Source organism: Bombina bombina, chromosome 5, assembly GCF_027579735.1.
Source record: "Bombina bombina isolate aBomBom1 chromosome 5, aBomBom1.pri, whole genome shotgun sequence".
Classification (NCBI taxonomy): Eukaryota; Metazoa; Chordata; class Amphibia; order Anura; family Bombinatoridae; genus Bombina; species Bombina bombina.
The window spans coordinates 650665517-650684180 of record NC_069503.1 but is presented as its reverse complement, the minus strand read 5'-3'; the positions used below and the strand labels follow the sequence as shown (position 1 = coordinate 650684180).

The window sequence follows — 18664 nt, the reverse complement described above, 5'->3', positions numbered from 1 at the left end:
TTTAAATGTTTTGCAGGCACCTCTGTTTGAGCCTATGCATAAAGTGAATATGAAACTTCTTGGAAGGTTTTGCTCTGTTTGGCTATCTCTTCTGCTAGAAGAGTTTCTGAATTTTCTGCTCTTTCTTGTGACCCTCCTTATTTTAAAAGGACTAAACTGGCTCTAGCTTGACTCTAGATGCTTTCTAACCCCTCTTGCCTTGTCTATGACCACTTTTCTGAGAAAATCCCATGCTACCTACGCAGTATGCTCACCACTGCTCCCCACTCCCCCTATAATTTAAGGTCCTCTTCTTCCACTCTATTCTCTATTCCATGTTACAACAAGGAAGCTGGTCGGTTAGCATTCTCATTCAGAGTTCCTTGACTGGGGAACAACCTCCCGGAAACCACCAAATCCGCCAGCGACCTGAGATCCTTGAAAAAAAAAATCTCTATTTTTACAAACAAATCAATCTTGTTAATAATGTAAATTATAAAAATACCTACCTTGTGTCTGTGTATAGCTATGTAAAATGTAACTATGTTATATAATATGTAATGTATTGCTGGCATATCCCAGGACATACTTGAAAACAAGATACATCTCAATGTATTTTTCCTAGTAAAACAAATAAATAAATTAAATAAATATACTAAAATCAAATTACAAATTCAGTTTTCAAAACTGGTATAAACTCAACTCCAGATTGCAAAACTTGCTTGAAAGTTATTTTGATCTATTAGTGAGAATACCACTTGTTCATGCTTACTGAATTAACTCAGGAGATACAATGTCTAATTTTATATAGTAAATATAGACATTTCAAGCACTTTGCATCCTCTGGGACTGTCACAGGTTGGGAGGTCTCCCTTCTTTCCAAACCTCACCGTTCCTGAACACAAATATCTCAGTTTAGAGACTGCCCAGGATCCACCATCAACTCCTCCTGACTATGCACATGTTATGCCACCTTAGTGGGCCTCTGCGCAATTTTGGAACATATGTATTTGGGAGTTAAAGAGGAAAGATAGTCTGATCATTTAAAAGATGTATACATCAATTGCATGTGAACATGTTGCTTGAAAATAAAACCAGAATAGGGAGTTGTAATATTGAGTAAGAGTAAGTTTAATTTAGATCTTAGCTTTTCTCTTTCAATTCCAAGTATACTCTTCTTGTCCTTCTAGTCTATATTAACTAGTAGATATTTTTTTGTTTTTTGTTAATAAGCTAATTGTTCTTATTATTATTAATAACCTTCTATAATTGTTTGGCTAATAATTAGATTTTCTGCTTGTGTTAGACATATTTATGACTATATTTGCCTATAGCTAGTTTGTCTATCAAAACACATTACTTGTCTTTATTATTTTCTATTGTATATATTGTCAGTGTTTTATTATTATACTTACCTTCAAATTATTTTATTTTTACAGACAGTCCACATTTGACAAGTTTGGTCAGTATCATCATAAACATATTGGATGTCAATGAATTTCCACCTGAAGTCTTTGTTCCATATGACATATCAGTATGTGAAAATGCCAAAGCCGGACAGGTATGGTGTTAAAATTTTATTTACACTGTTTATTAGAGAAAATAATAACACAAGATCTACTATCAAAACCTAGGGGGATTTAAAGGGTACTTTTCAGTAATTGCACACAAAGGCCTAGTTTCCATTGAGGTGGTAATGGTGGTAGCATAGAAAATCTTTTTAGACTTCAATGGAGATAAAGGTTTTTAACACCAGTTTCAAAACTTTACCACCTCAATGAAAAGGGGCCAAAGTGGGAAATTATTGCATGGAAATGGTCCCAAAGTAGGAAATTCTTGTATATCATGTTAAACAGCATTTATTAAGCACAATATCTGTACACTGGATATGAAGCTATCTCTGTAAAGCTATCTTGAAGTTAATATCCTGCAGTTCCACCTGTGAGCTCATCTCACTACAACCTGCCACAAAGTGTGTTGGGAATTTTACTGCCACAGCATTTTCCATCTCAAGTGTGCAGGGTTGGACTTGGACCAAAAACAGGTATTTTAAGTCAGAGCAGCACATTTCTTTTCCCTAGTAAAATAACTCCATTCTGTTGCTGTATTTTCTAAGCTGGTTGTCATTAAATAGTAAAAAAGTGAAATGTAATAAGTTATTAGTCACAGTCACTTCAGTTAATGGGCACATGAGCACTTGTCATCACTTGTAAGATGCAAAATCAGAGAGAAATAACACAAATATATATCAACAGGAACCCACATGCACACAAAGCATTCCAAAACATCCACAATCACCCTAAAAAGAAGCACCAACAGACATCAACAGGCACCATGAAGTGGAACTGCTATCCTTCACCCTTGGTTGTTTTATGCTAGATAATATAGTGCTGTGTTTCTGTACAACAGCACTTTAGAGGCCATCTTAGAAAACCTACCAACATAAAGGCAATTTCATAGACTTGCTGTATATTGCGAGCCAGCCCTCTTTTGCAGGGCTGGCTACCAACAATTTCATAGACTTGCTGTATATTGCGAGCCAGCCCTCTTTTGCAGGGGAGACCCACAGAGGGGCCAAACAACCCAGGGGAGTCTAGTCACCAGCAGACGCCCCTGTAGGTATTCCACTACTGACTAAAGGGGCCCATAGATGTGTAGAACTGTCACAACTGATACCTCTGAACACCTGTAGTTATGACCCTGCACAAGTGGCAGGACACAGGTAAATCCAAAATTACAGTTTACAGATAGACACATGGTGATAGCATAAAGGATTAGCATGCAAGTGCATACTAGAGGAAACACAACAGATAGACACTAGGTGACAATACAGAACAGTGCTATTTTGAAATGAGCAGCAATAATTCATTCAGGCTCTATATATAGCCAGGTATAAGGCTGCCTGAATCTGTCACAAACCAGAAAGACAGGGCTCTCCCTGCATTATGAACACACAATGATACATGCAACAGGGTGTGGCTAAGGCAACCAGTCATGTCCTGCAGTTTGCCCCAGCAAATTGGTTAAATGCCCTGTATGCCTTATGCTCAGTCCAGGGCTGTCATTGTTTCTGGCACTGATTGACCTGGTTGGAACTCTTCTCAATTAATTTTGTGGATTACACTTAATTGAGCAAGGTATATTACAGTGTTAAAGAGCTTTTAAAGGGACATGAAACCAACATTTTTTCTTTCATGATTTAGAAAGAGAATGCAATTTTAAACATCTTTCCAATTTACTTCTACTATCTCATTTGTTTTATTCTCTTGATATTCTTTGCTGAAAAGCATATCTAGATATGCTCAGTAGCTGCTTATTGGTTGCTGCACATAGAAGCCTTGTGTGATTGGCTCACCCATGTGCATTGCTTTTTCTTCAACTAAGGATATCTAAAAAATGAAGCAAAATAAATAATAGAAGTAAATTGTAATGTTGTTTAAATTTGTATGTTCTATCTGAATCATGAAATAAAGATTTTGGGTTTAGTGGCCCTTTAAGTTAAAAATAGAGACTCTCGATTGTTAGAGAAGTTTGTATGTTTTTAAGAACGTCTTCCTTAGGACATCTTAAAATCAGAAAGATAAGTTTCATACTGAATGTTAAGTACAAATAGTTAACATTGATATAATCTTTGGTGACAAGATACTAAGATGCCGATTGTACAATGTCCTTAAGCATTTTGGCGACATCATTGAACATGAAAATGAAGCATAAAATGCTCAAACCTTGACAAATCTCCTGACAGATTCTTCCAAAACTGAAGAAAATAATTTAGAAACAAAACAGCCATCTCTTTAGGAGAGACACTTATCAAAGTTTGAAGCAATAAAATATGAATTCCATGTCAAAAATCTGCCAGCCTATCAAATTCATATCAGCATTTTAAACCTTTTCACAAGTATTCACCAAGTTAATACATTCTTTTCTACAGCATATATACAAGGTTTGTTAAAATTTCCAGTTTCACACAGTCAGTAATAATTAAGTTTGTACCTGGAAGAGTATGCAACATATATAAGTGGTTAGAATGTTGGCTTAATGATAGAAAACAGTGGGGTTGATATTTTAAGTACTGAACTAATTATGTTCACTTTCAAGTTATCTAGAAGGGAAATATTCTAATTGCTTGAAAAATAGAATTTATTATTTTAAAATGTAGTTTTTAAAAAGCGTTGAACAAATAGAATTATGCCAACTTGGGGCTAGATTACAAGTGGAGTGCTAAATAGAGCTTTTCCTAAAGTGCTAACTGCGCTAGCGGTAAACCTTTTGCGTGAGTCGGGTTGCACTGGTATTACGAGTTGAGAGTAAAAAAGTATCGCTCCAGCACTACACTATTAACCCCTAAACCACCAGCCCTCCACATTGCAAACTTCCTCTTTACACTACTAATCCCTAAACCCCCAGCCCCCCTTCATCGCAAACTCCCTCTTTACACTAATGACCCATAAATTGCCAGCCCATAATGCAAAGCAACCCACTAACATCTAAACCCCCTAACGTAACACCCCCTAAATTATTAAAAAATAGACTAATCATAGCTTTTCAAAAAAAAACTAACTACCTTTAAAAAAAATAAAACTTACCTTGTTTAAATAAAAAACATGTTAAAAAAAAATAAAACCTACCATTACAAAAAATAAAAAACACTAACATTACAAAAAATAAACCCTAACATTACAAAAAAATAATAAATTCTAACATTTAAAAAAATAACAAATTTCCAAAAATAAAAAAAGAATTATGCCTATTTTAATACCCCAAAATAAAAAAACACCCCAAAATAAAAAAAAAAAACTATTTGAAAACTAAATTACAAATACCTCTTAAAAGGGCCTTTTGTTGGGCAAGCTCTTTTGGTGAATTAAAAACCTAAAACCCTTTCACATTAACCCCCCCCCCCACACACACACACACACTATTGTCTGATGATAGCTGCTTGTTAACTCTATCGCTTATGTGAGCATGCAGCTGAAAGCTCACCAAAGTTGCAGCTTCTTAAATGGAGCCCTAAGACTAAGAAAGTATTGTTTTAAGATATTTTCTAACAACCTCTATTGAATGTTCTATTTCTTAGACTATCTATTTAAAACCAAATTAGCTTGGAGGACCTTGCACTGTTTTACCTCTATGGAGTTCTACACATATTGTATTAAAGGGACATGCCACCCACATTTTTTCTTTTATGATTTAGAAAGAGAATGCAATTTTAAACATCTTTTTAATTTACTTATATTATCTAATTTGTTTTATTCTTTTTATATTCTTTGATGAAAAACATATCTAGATATGCTCACTAGCTGCTGATTGGTTGCTTCACATAGAAGCATCGTGTGATTGGCTCACCATGTGCATCTCTTTTTCTTCAACTAAAGATATTTAAAAAATGAAGCAAAATAAATAATGGAAGTAAATTGTAATGTTGTTTAAATTTATATTCTCTATCTGAATCATGAAAGAAAGATTTGGGGTTTAGTGGCCCTTTAAGCTAACATGCACTATTAAGAGTTCCAGGTACAAAGCAAACTGCTGCTTCTTACACTCACTCGCTTGGGATAATTTACAGGCCTTTCACTTGGGTGATCGGTCACGCAAGATTAGGTGCAGCCTTTACATGCTCACTTGAGTGTGTAATGATACATGCGGGAAGCGACAAACAGGGTCCGCTGCTCTATGCAGTGAAGGCAAGCGGACAACTTCTCAGTTGAGAAGCTTGTCTGCTTGCCTTATAGTACACCCTAGTTTTTATCCATTGAATATTTAGGCATCTGTCTGCCTTGCTTAGATCAACCATAGTGGTTACCCACATGTTGTATGACTCATATTGTGTACTAAAGAATATGGTTCAGAAACAGGTTTGTGCAATCACAGTTTACATTAACCGCCATTTATTTAGTGTAATCATAGCCTACAATATCAATACAACACAGATACAAAGATACATATTACTTCTCTGTGATATTGTGGACAAACTATTCTATCATTTGAATACTATTTGTTATTTTGCTGCTTTAAGTACCAGGTGCAAATCCTGCTTGCATTGTTTTCTTGAATTATTATTTTAGGCAAGTGGAAATTTGGAAAACAATACTGTAGCACAGCAGGTAAGGCCAGTTGAATGCTTGGTTATATAAGAAGACAAGAGGGGCTATTATGCCATTTTATAGATTACTATTTAAATCATCATTCTTAAAGGGGCATGAAAACCAAAGGTTTTCCTTCATAGTTCAGATAGAACATACCATTTTCAACAACTTTCCAATGTATTTCCTTTATCAGTTTTGCAACATTCTCTTGGTATCCAATATTGAGTGAACAGCTATGCACGACTGGGAGCTAACTGAACATATCTGTAAGCAAATTAAGAGACATAAATGTGCATCCATCAATCAACATCTAGTTCCCAGCTCCTGAGCCTACCTAGGTATTCTTTTCAACAAAGAGTACAAAGCAAATGTGTTAATAGAAGTAAATTGGAATTGGATTCTGTCTGAATCATTAAATAAACATTTTGGGTTTTATGACCCTTGAATATTGTGAGCAGTTCTGGAGGCCATGGGGCTGAATTATCAAGCTCTGAATGGAGCTTGATGCCCCTGTTTCTTCAGGCTTGCCGGAAACAGCAGTTATGAAGCAGAGGTCTAAAGACCGCTGCTCAATAACTTGTCCGCCTGCTCTGAGGCTGCGGACATCAATTCACACAATCCTATAGGATCGGGCTGATTGACACCCCTGTTATCTGCCGATTGGCTACAAATCTGCAGGGGGCAGCATTGCACAAGCAGTTCACAAGAACTGTTGTGCAATGATAAATACTGACAGCGTATGCTGTCGGCATTTATTGATGTGCGGCGGACATGATACGCTACATCGTATCATGTCCGCTCGCACTTTTATAAATAGAACCCCATATCTTCACACTATAAACAAACTAGAAAATGTTCAAAATAGATAATGGTGCATGAGCTAAAAAATAAAACCTGCAAGAAAATACGTCATTGTTTTAATATGTATAGCTTCAAGGAGAGACGTGAGAGATACAGAATAATAGAAACCTTAAAGTATATTTATTAATCAAATAAAGCAGAGGCTGAAAACAAAAAGAGTAACATAAGAACAAAGGATTATAATCTTAAATTATATGGTAGAAGATGTGAGAGTATTTTGCAAAAGCATTTCTTTACAGAAACAGTGATGCATTCATAGAATAAACTTCTAATAGAAGTGGTTATGACAAATGTTGTATGGAATTCAATATGCCTTGGATATAAGTGCTATCCTAAGAACTATTTAAGCTTACACTAGACACAATTATTGGTATACTTGATGGGATGTTGGATTTTTATCTCCCGTCTAAATCTATGGATACATATTATTGTATTACCAAACTGAGCACAACATATTTTCCATTACTGAACTAGAGAGCCACATTTGAAAGACTGACAGAGTTTAATTTTGATAAAATAGTATATATATATATATATATATATATATATATATATATATATATATATATACAGTATATATATATATATATATATATAAATATATATATTAATAGGGTCTTTCTGTTGTACATTAGGATCATTTTGATGCAGTTAAAGAGATAGAAAGGGTAAAATGGAAATGTGCATAAGTGCTTTTCAATTTGAAAAAGAAGCATTTTTTCAACATACTTCCATTAGCAAAAATGATTTCTGTTTCAGTTGCATACAACATTCTATGTATGACTAGAGCATCAGAATTCAAACACCATGCCTGCTCAGAAAGTTGGTGGTGCTGTGTATTGTATCAGTGAAGCCTTAATTTGAGGTCCATCATAATCCTTTAAAAAACATATATAAAAAAAATGTATCTAATAAATCCCCCATAGACTTTAAAGGATAATTCCTGTTGTTAACCATGAGATACTTTTTTTCTAAATGATTGGGCCATACAAGTCTCAGCTTATTCTCTTTGAATGAGTGGTGTTTGAAAGATGGTGTACAGGTGGTGCATCAAGACTCAACCAAGATGCCTGCTCAGAGAAGTTGTATGTAGTGCATCTGTGAAGACTTACAGTAAAGGGATACTAGACCCAAATTTTTTCTTTCATGATTCACACAGATCATTCAATTTTAAGCAACTTTCTAATTTACTCCTATTATCATTTTTTTCTTAGTTTGCCACCAATCAGCAAGCGCCATCCAGGGTACTGAACCAAAAATGGGCCGGCTTCTATGCTTTCATTCCTGCTTTTTTAAATAAAGATACCAAGAGAAATAAATAAAAAAAAATTATAGCAGGAGTAAATTAGAAAGTTGCTTAAAATTGCTGGTCTATCTGAATCATAAAAAAATTGAGTTTTGTATCCCATTAATTTTGTGTCATACAAGTCACTGCTGAGTCTCTAAGAAGGTGCAGTCACAGCATATGTTCACATGCCACTGAAAAAGAGTAATAAATTGTACTAGAAGATTTAAAGCCACCCATGCACATTTCAATTTTGACATTTCTATGCCTTTAAATTTGAATTCAAAATAAGTACGGTAGCTACTGTGAAATATGTTAATCTGCGAGATACCTTGCAGAATTCATAAATATAAAAACTTTCATTGAATAATAACTCTGGGTTGTTTACTGTATTTCTGGGTAACAAGGCAAGGTGAGAGCAGTATAGGAAATTACTCACAGGCTAAGATCATTATTCACTTTTTACTTCATAATTTATATATTAAAGATTGTGAATTTATATTATGGTTATTTAAATTTGTATTTCTACATACACTGATATGGATATCATATAAGATATTATGTCTAAAATATTGTTTCCATAAGATTAACATTTTATTCACTCTAGCATTTGTATTTGATGTTTTTATATTATTATATTTAATATTAGATAGCTTCATCTAAAGTTTGAGTTCTGTTTGAATACAGTACTGTGGTTCCAGTCCGAAATATATCTTAATTTTTTATCCAAAAAGTCTTTATAGGAGTCCATGTGTTTGACTGAGGTCTATTTCAAATGTATTTTTTTTTGTGTATTCAATGTATTCAATCAATAGGAAGAATTAAGTTGCTTTAAATGGCATCCTCTATCTGAATCATGAAATACAATTTTGGGTTTCATGTCCTTTTAACATTGACAAAAAGACTTGCAATTCAAACCAAATTAAAATGCCACGCAACACAGGCTAAAATGTGTTTGAAAAAAAATCTCATTGATTGGATTACTTTTGCCAAATCTCACCAACATTATTTTAACAAAAGGCCCTAGTTGGCTTCCTCATTGATATCTTTTATAAAAATCCCTAATCCTAGCACTGACTAGGCAGCACACAAAAAAATAATAATAATAATTGAAATAATGTAAAAACAAACCTTAAATTTCATCATATATATTTAATTCCTGGGATATACCTTGCCATCTGTTGTCCTCATTTTAGTTGTCTACTATGGCTTAGTTTCCATTGCTGTTGCCCACTGTGTAAATTTACTTCAATTAACAAAATGTGCACAGTATTTTTATATTTACACTTTTTGAGTCACTAGCTCCTACTGAGCATGAGCAAGAATTTACAGAATATACATATATGCATTTGTGATGGGCTGATGGTTGTCATATGATGCAGGATGAGTGAAAAAGACATAACTTTGAAATTTGTCAGAGAAAAATCTACTACTCATTGTAATGCTTGTGGGATATTTCCCTATCAGACCAAACTTGGCCAGTAGTCTTCTTATCCCAGCTTCAAGTGGAAGGATAAGGAAATATCCCAGAACAAGAGAGAGTTCAAAAAATAAGGTAAGCAATACTCACGGTAGGCAGGGTAGACCTTCACCTTTAATAAGGATAAGGCAGAGAAAGGTCAGGAACAAGCAGAGTCCGGCAACAAGTAGGATATCTAGGTATCAGTAGAACAGGGTAAATTAGAAGAGAGGTCAGAGGCAGGCAGAGTTCAGCAACAGAAAGACAATCCAGCAGTTCAGGGGTTAACCAGTAGAATAGTCATGGACAGGAAGAGGTCAGCAACAATAAGGCAATCCAGCAGTTCATGGGTTAATCGTAGAATGGTCAGACAGGCAGAGTTCAGCAACAATAAGGCAATCCAGCAATTCAGGGGTTAAACAGCAGAGTGGCCAGACACTCAGAGTTCAGTAACAATAGGCAAACCAGCAATTCAGCAAAAGTAACACCCAGGAGCACACAAAGTAAGTTCTATACTTGGGCAATGTATGTGGAAAACAGAGGTACTTACATAGGAGTGGATTTGCGCCAGGGAGGGCACCCAACTGCAACCAGGACCAGCATCAGAGAGACTTGATGTGCGGCAATGACTTAGGGGAGGAGATTGCGGTATTAGCTGCAGGGGCAGGCTGTGTGGCAACCAGAGCAGTGTTTTTCTCTGCAAATAGTGAAGAGAGCATAACGGTAATAGTCTCTAATTTAGAATCCAGACTTTGCAGGTGTGTGGCATGGGTACCCAGCATTTGTCCCTGAAGAGAGATTGCTCTTGCTACCTCATTTGGGTCCATGGCCCAAGTATAATGTAATGCTTGTGGGATATTTCCCTATCAGACCATACTTGGCCAGTAGTCTTCTTATCCCAGCGTCAAGTGGAAGGATAAGGAAATATCCCAGAACAAGAGAAAGTTCAAGAAATGAGGTAGGCAGTACTCACAGTAGGCAGGGTAGACCTTCAGAGCAATAAGGGCAAGGCAGAGAAAGGAACAAGCAGAGTACGACAACAAGTAGGATATCTAGGTATCAGTAGAATAGGGAAAATCAGAAGAGTGGTCAGAGACAGGCAGAGTTCAGCAACAGAAAAACAATCCAGCAGTTAAGGGGTTAACCAGTAGAATAGTCAGGGACAGGCAGAGGTCAGTAACAATAAGGCAATCCAGCAGTTCATGAGTTAACCAGTAGAATGGTCAGACAGGCAGAGTTCAGCAACAATAAGGCAATCCAGCAATTCAGGGGTTAAACAGCAGAGTGGTCAGACAGGCAGAGTTCAGTAATAGGCAAACAAGCAATTCAGCAAAAGTAACACCCAGGAGCAGACAAAGTAAGTCCTATACTTAAGCAATGAATGCGGGAAACAGATGTACTTATATAGGGATGGATTCACACCAGGGAGGGCACCCAGCTGCAATTAGGACCGGCATCCAAGAGACTTGACATTTGGCGATGACATCATCGCCGCTCTCAAGAAGCAACTGCCGCGTCCAAGGCAATGGCTGCCGCTCCCCTCTGTTGTCATGGCCATTGCCATGGACGTGGTGGCCGTTGCCTTGGATGGAACTTGAGCGGCGTAACACTCATTTGGAGTTCAAACTAAGCACTATTGCATTTGTGTTTATCAATCATTAGTTAATTATGCACATCTACTTTATTTACTTGCTTATTTATTTTCTGGTGCTTATCTCCAAATTGTTTGCCAGTTATGCTGAGCAAGATTCTTTACCATGCTTCATCATTAATTTCCTCATCATTTAATTTGGATAATTACAGAAATTAAATGCAAAACAGGATTTAATATGTATTATGCTGTAAAAACGTTGACAAACATAGTTTCTTTTGTCATTATGCTTCCATATAATGACATATATACTATAATATAATCTGGGCTACGTATACATAGAATATATTTTTAGAAGTTACACATCTGCTCTTTACTGTTCTTATAAACTATACCAACATTATTTTTAGATAGATCACAATTGCTTAATCTCCTGATATTAATATTTCAGTTTTTTTTTTTTATTTAATATTGTGTATTGGCAGTTCTAGAGCTATGATAGAGCTTGAGCTTATTTGCTTAAAGCTCTTTGCAGAGGAAAGAGAGAGGTAGAGGAGAGAGAAGCTGGATTAATAAAATAAATAGATAAAGGGATCAATAGGCAGTAGAAACTGGAGTATTCCACCAGTACCAGATGCAGCTTTGATATTTTGTTTGCTGGCCAACTGTGTGGCCACTTTTGGAACCAATGTTATTGGTATAAACAACTCTGCTTCCTAGAAAGTGCTTTCTATAAAGTGGATGTCTTGTTAAGATTATTGGCTACTTTAGTTCATATTTTATATTTTTATTTTATTTTGAAAGGATTTAATTCAATATTCTGCACTCTAACTACTGAACTACTTGTTGGAAACCTTTCTACTAGTCCAAAAGGTTTGGAAACATCCATGAGTTTTGTTCCTTTACAAAAACATTTTTTCTCCAGCTCTTCTCCATCAATGTTTCTTAACATCATGCATTTTTAATAACACTGAACTTTTAAGATGTGTTCAAAAACAAATTATGACAAGGTGTTGTTAAAATTAAGTCAATGATATGCTTTGTACATCTACTCATTACACTTTGGTTTTATTTATTCTTCAAAATTTAACATGTACTGGTTTTATATGACTCTGGGATTTCTTGTGTGTTTGTCCAAGACTATAATGTATTCATTTGTGGATTATGCATTTCTCTGTTTGTTGCTTTGATAAATGTTCTTACTATTATATTAACTAATCTACTAGCTTTATCTTTTAAAGTCCATCTGTTTGTACTCTGTTTGGATTTTTTATTTTTTTATTTCAAAACTTACACTTATTTATTTGGTTCTTTGTATTTTATCACCAGGACAACAAGTTATTTCTATGTTTGTTTTTAGAATTTACAATATAGTTGTTTTTGCTTAGGAAGACTACAAGATTCTGAAATCTTTGTCTTGCAAATGCTATGCTTGCAAAGTTTTAGATTTACTGATATTTAGGAAGAGGATACAAATTGGACTACACTGAAAACAGTATTTTTTTATTTGTGTTTGCTTCTGATGCAGGGATTTGATTGGTGCCAGGTACCAGCATGTTAAATATTGTAGTGCTCTGCATGAAGTTGCCTTCCAGAGATACTCATTACTTTTTTGGAAAGTTAAGATCCAGTCCACTTTTAATTCCATGCTTCTGTTAACTGCTAACCTTTGATTTAATTTCTTATAATACATTACATTTCTTTTAATGCATAGTTAGGGCCTTTTTTATTACATGTTATGTTCTTCCTATGTATGCTTTGACTATCTGTGTCATCTTTGATAGCACCTGTGCTTTTTCATTGGTAGATGTTTAACATAGACTATTTATGTCTACTGGAAGACCTTCAAGTATTTTGACATATAAGCCATGGTGATTAGAATGGTAGTGTTGTTCTTTCCCTAATTGTGCTACCTGTATAGCATTATTTTTGTTGTTTAAGTTCTTCAACATAGGACTGGGCAGCTGGGACTAGAGTATATCACTCAAGGGCAGTCTGTGAATGCCTTAAAGGGACACTCAAGTCAAAATTAAACTTTTCTATTCAGGTAGAGCAGGCAATTTTCAACAACTTTCCAATTTACTTCCATTAAAAAAATGTGCACAGTCTTTTTATATTTACACTTTTTGAGTCACCAGCTTCTATTGAGCATGTGCAAGAATTCACAGAATATACGTATTTGCATTAGTGAGAAAAAAATCTACTACTCATTTGAAGTTCAGACTAGGGGGTAAATTTATCATGGTTCGGACAGACATGATCCGCTATAGTGAATCATGTCTGCCGCACATTGATAAATGCAGACAGCATACGCTGTCAGCATTTATCATTGCACCAGCAGTTCTTGTGAACTGCTGGTACAATACCGCCCCCTGCAGATTCACATACAATCGGCCGCTAGCAGGGGGTGTCAATCAACCTGATCATATTCGTTTGTGCTGATTGCTGTGTGCCCCCTCAGAGGTGGCAAACAAGTTAAGGAGCAGCAGTCTTAGCAACTAAAGCGGAGTGGATCGGAAGCAGCATATGCTGTTGTTTTGTCTTGTTATGTTGCATCTGTTGATTATGCAAATCTATTATGTTTACTGTTCCTTTAAGGGTGGTCAAGGTACAGATGGGCATTTCTGAAAAGAATTGTGATTTTTTTTTCTTCCAATTTCACTTTGTAAAACTGGGTAATAATAAGGTATAAAATACATGGTAGTGCTAAACATTCCCACAAAAGATGATTTTTAGTTTGTTTGTGTATTTGTACCTTTTTGCAGCAGTCATTATTGTTTGATCTAATGCATCTAACAATAATGTCATAAAGAAAATATTTTAAAAAAAAGATATTTACTTTATATGTCTTAAAAATCTTTGAGTGTACAATGCAATTTTATTTTCTTTGACTTAAATACTACATTGTGACTCAAATATCTATATTTAAATTTAACATTGAAAAGTGCTCATACAAATGTACTTAAAATTGCAAGCAACTTACTCAACATGCAACCTTTTGTAACTTTCTTTTCTACTCTAAAAGCATCTTAGGAAAAATTGTGTTCGCAGATCTCAGTAAGCTAATGGTAAATAGTGTTTACATGAAAAAGTGGAATATTCTATATGTCATTTTTTTCTTCTTCTTTCAGGTCATTCAGATTATTGGCGCTGCTGACAAAGATTTGTCACCCGCAGGGCAGGCATTTTCCTTCAGACTACCACCTGATGCTTTTACAAACCCTAATTTTACCATCCATGACTTCAAAAGTAAGCTTGCTGATTACACTGATTTTTCTATACTGAAATAGTCCATGCAATAAAAGTTCACAGCTAGAACAGATAACTTTTGATATCTGACATTCAGATTAAAGTAAATTTCCTGGCACAAACATATATGCAAGGATAACAATCTGTAAAGCAGTGTCTATCAACATAAATATTACTTGATCATTATGCAAATCTGCTACTAATTTCAACTATGATTCTCTGCTTAAAATTGACATGAACTTCATAGTGTAATTACAATGCAACTGATTGGTATTCATTACAACAACTAAATGGAGCTTCAAATCAAGCAGCCAATAGGACTCGTTAACCATGTTTAACATAATTGTGTATAGTAAAAGTATCAAATTAAGATCTTTGTAATATATGACAGGAAAAGTATTTTACAGTATTCATAAAAACATGACACTTGTAAATAAGAATATAGTTTATTTTTAGATGGCAGAATTATCTGCAGACATATATATTTCCAGAGAACAATTCTTGAAAATATAGGAATTCTGGATCTTATATAATGAAACAGGTCTGTAAGGTACTAACTGGACAAGTAAACTCTGAGTCTTTATTTTCTCTATGTATATTTTTCCTCCTGTACTTTTATTATGGCTATCTAATATGTGGTATGATATGCTTCACCTATCTATCAGATTAATGGCTGAATATTGAGAATTTGATTTGTGTATTCTGAGCTACATCCTGAACCATGTTTGCCTTTTTTTTATTTATTAATTTTAATAGCTAGCTTTACACAGTTTGTTGAGGAAAACATATAATTTTGAAGAATTACCAGTCAGGCATATGCAAAAGAAATAGTATTTGCCAAAATATGAATAGTCTAACTGTGAAAAAATATGAAGTCTCAACTTTAACATTATAAGTCACGCAGTTCCTGGGAATATCTGAGATCAACATCCTAGATTCATAGACGTTCATGAAGTTGCCCTATTGTAAAGTCAACATTGTGTTCAAAACTCATTGAGCATATTGTTGCCTACCTATTTCACTGATTCATTAGTGAATGTTCCTGCAGTTTACATCTATCATTGAGTGGAGTGCCATAACATTTTGTACAGCAAACACACGCCACTAGAATTGCTGAAGAACAATATTACAATCATAATACTTAGGAAACTGCTTGTAAAAAGGGGTTAAAAAATTGTTTGTAATTGTGTAATTATAAAATATTCAGGGGGGCAGAGCTTGTAGCTGAAGCGGCAGGACGCATTTGAGAGGAGCTCCTGACATTACTCACTCTTAATAGCCACTAATCCTGAATAAACCATTAAAATAAAGTATACAAATGCTTTATAATAGTCTGAAGAGATTTGTAGTTTGGAACTGTATCGAGATTGCTGACCGCCTATGTTCTTCAGCTGGACGTGAAGAGATTGCCTTAACTCACAGGGCCTTCTTTACACAACCAGGGCTGCCGTATTATACCCCCCCAGGAAACTGGGTTACTAGGCAGATATTTAACGCTGCCTCAAATCTTCTAAGTAATATTTGGGTCTGTTACTCTAAAGAAGGGAACCACCTTTCAGGACAATCCATTTACATGTGAATTTGCCTAAAGGGGAGCTGTACAAGTACCGCTTCAAAAATGGAGGCCCTAAACATATGGGAAAGTAAGATGGTGCAGATTATAAAAGATCACTACCGGTGCTTAGAGGGGGAATTATGCGGACTTCTCCTGAGACCGGCAACTACAGTAATCCCTCCAAATGGAAGTAAATGTAAAGCTATGACTTTTCGGGCAGACCCGGCCAGCAAAGAGCCCTCTAACTCCTGCAGACAAGGCACCGCGAACTTATCCAACAAAATACCCTGCGATACTAAGTCCGAAACGGATGCCCTGTCTGGCGCATTGAAGGAGAGAGTTCCCAGCCATGGGCCCAACAGCAAAGCTATAGCCACTAAGAGAAAGTGGAGCAGGTCTAAATAAAAAAGGCTGGTGATGTCGCGCCTAAGGAAAGGGACCGCTCAGGATCATCCATCCCTGACAACGTATAGAAGCATGAGACAGCAGAGCAGCGCTAGATCCACAGGGCTGGTATCTTTCAAGCTCATCCACTCTGGACATTGACTGCACACAGGAGCAGGGTGAGATGGGAACCTTACTCCAATCCTGAAAACCGGAGGCATATGAGACTGGGAGGCTGGAAGAGACTTGATTGTTTAAAGGAACACTCTCCTAGCTCACCCTCCAGTGGGCCTACACATTTGAGGTGGGTGGTATTGAGAGCGGCTGTAGGATCTGATCACCCAAATTCCTTATGCAAAACGGGAGTGGGTTAAGTTTGCGGCAGCCGCTGGTAAGATTGAGCAACCCCGATCTTTGCAACCAGTTATTCATTTTGTTTTCTTTTCCCCTCCACCTCCGAGAGTCTTATCTGGACTATCTATGTAGACTTTATGTCTGAAGTACAAGGTCCTCTCTGTAATATATATCTAAGTCTTGCCTCACAAATGTTATTATTTTTATTAAATGCTGTTCAGATTGACTTTATTATACTGTAATAGACTTTAGTGTCATCTGATTTTATGGCTCAAACTCGCAGGGCTGGAATCACTTTTGTACAAGTGCCCCATTGCTCCTCCTATCTGTGAGGACATGCCGTTTTAACACTCTCATGTGCTGATTAGCTTCCGGATCAGCAGACTTGGTGCCTCGCATGGGATTAGGCTAGCAAGGCAACCAATTAGTCCCCCAAAGCTATATTTCTAACTAAGATGGATGTTTGAAGAAGTTAACATGTTTCTAGACCCTCTTATAGAACTTGTAACGTCTTTCTTAAGAAATGGGGACTTAACATTTGTTATAAAAATGATGCTTGTATATAGACGTCCTCTTGGTTTAATGTGATATTTCCCTAATAATTTCTGATTACTCTCCCCTGACTATATTATGTTGTGAGTTGATCAGATGCATGGAAGATTTGTGTACTTATGTTGTTTTATACCTTCATATAATATGTTATCCATACATACTTCAGATGCTTATATAAGCTGAGAATTTTAACCCACTTTACTAAGGGTCCAAGAGAGACCACTTTTATCATTTTATTCCCTCTAGATAACATTTCAGGATGCATGAGCCCAAAAGTGGCTTTCCATATCTGGAGAGGGAGTTACAATAAAAATATAAAATGAGGTTTTTGTTTAGCCTGTTAAGTATACATGTAGAGATATCGCTTTGGGTTTTCTTAGGAGAAATTTCTATCTACATGAGTCTATATTTGTTACTTGTCTGTTCTAATGTAATATTATAATCTAAGAGATTGTTTTTTTCTTTTAATGTTTGTTGTAACATGTTTATTTGACGATGTCTTGTCTATGACCTCAATAAAAATGTATTAAAAAAAATATATATATATTCAAATGTCTAAATAATTAAGATAAAGTTGACTTGCTGGATTTTTTTCTTCTTTAAGATATTCGTTTTATGAACAGGTTTTGTTGAATCTAGGTCAGTGTATATGATTTATTGTTGTTGATATTTTTTTATTTTTTAGGAAGTGTTGCTATAAAACATTAGTGCCTTATAGGGTCACACTGTATCAAATATGTTATTAAAATGAAAGGGCCATAATAGCCGAAAAATGACATGCTCTAATTCATTAAAGAAGACTAGTGACACCTCTTCAAATGGGGTTAAACACATAGTAGAAGTACTGCTTGGAACCCACAAAACCCTGCAGGTTCTAAGTGGAAACTGCAGCTGATCCAGTAAGCTTCACTAGTTACACAGCTGAGCCATGCATCTAGTGCTATAGGGGTTAAACACATAAAGGTGCAATGTTGCTTGTCTTATTACTACATGCTTTAATGTATTAGAGCATGTCATTTTTATGCTGTAATAGCCCTTTAATAACATGTTTAAAAAATTATCAAAATTAATTATGATCATTGATATATGATTAGAACTTTAATTCTACCACAGCAAACTAACAAACATGAATTTGAGAAGTATTTTTTTGTTTCACTCTTGTTTTACACAGCATTTTGTTCAACAAAAAGACTAATAAAGATTTTGTCTTAAGCTTTGTTTCTCTTAGGATAACTGTAGCATGGACTTTGGATCTACATCTGCCTTTGTTTCCTTTATTTTTTTTTTCTTTTTCTTTAAATGTTTATTT

At 35.5% G+C, this 18664-nt stretch overlaps 1 protein-coding gene across 3 annotated transcripts in view; it reads left to right on the top strand.

The window, feature by feature from the left end:
- Positions 1–18664, top strand: part of CDH12 (cadherin 12) — a 755267-nt gene that overhangs the window by 714575 nt on the left and 22028 nt on the right. For 2 of the 3 annotated variants that reach the window (XM_053714614.1, XM_053714613.1), the window contains 2 exons: positions 1423–1540; positions 14393–14510. In XM_053714614.1, the coding sequence (XP_053570589.1) occupies positions 1423–1540; positions 14393–14510 (236 nt within the window). Of the gene's footprint in view, positions 1–1418; positions 1541–14392; positions 14511–18664 lie in introns of all 3 variants that reach the window. The other variant, XM_053714612.1, reaches the window with a different exon arrangement.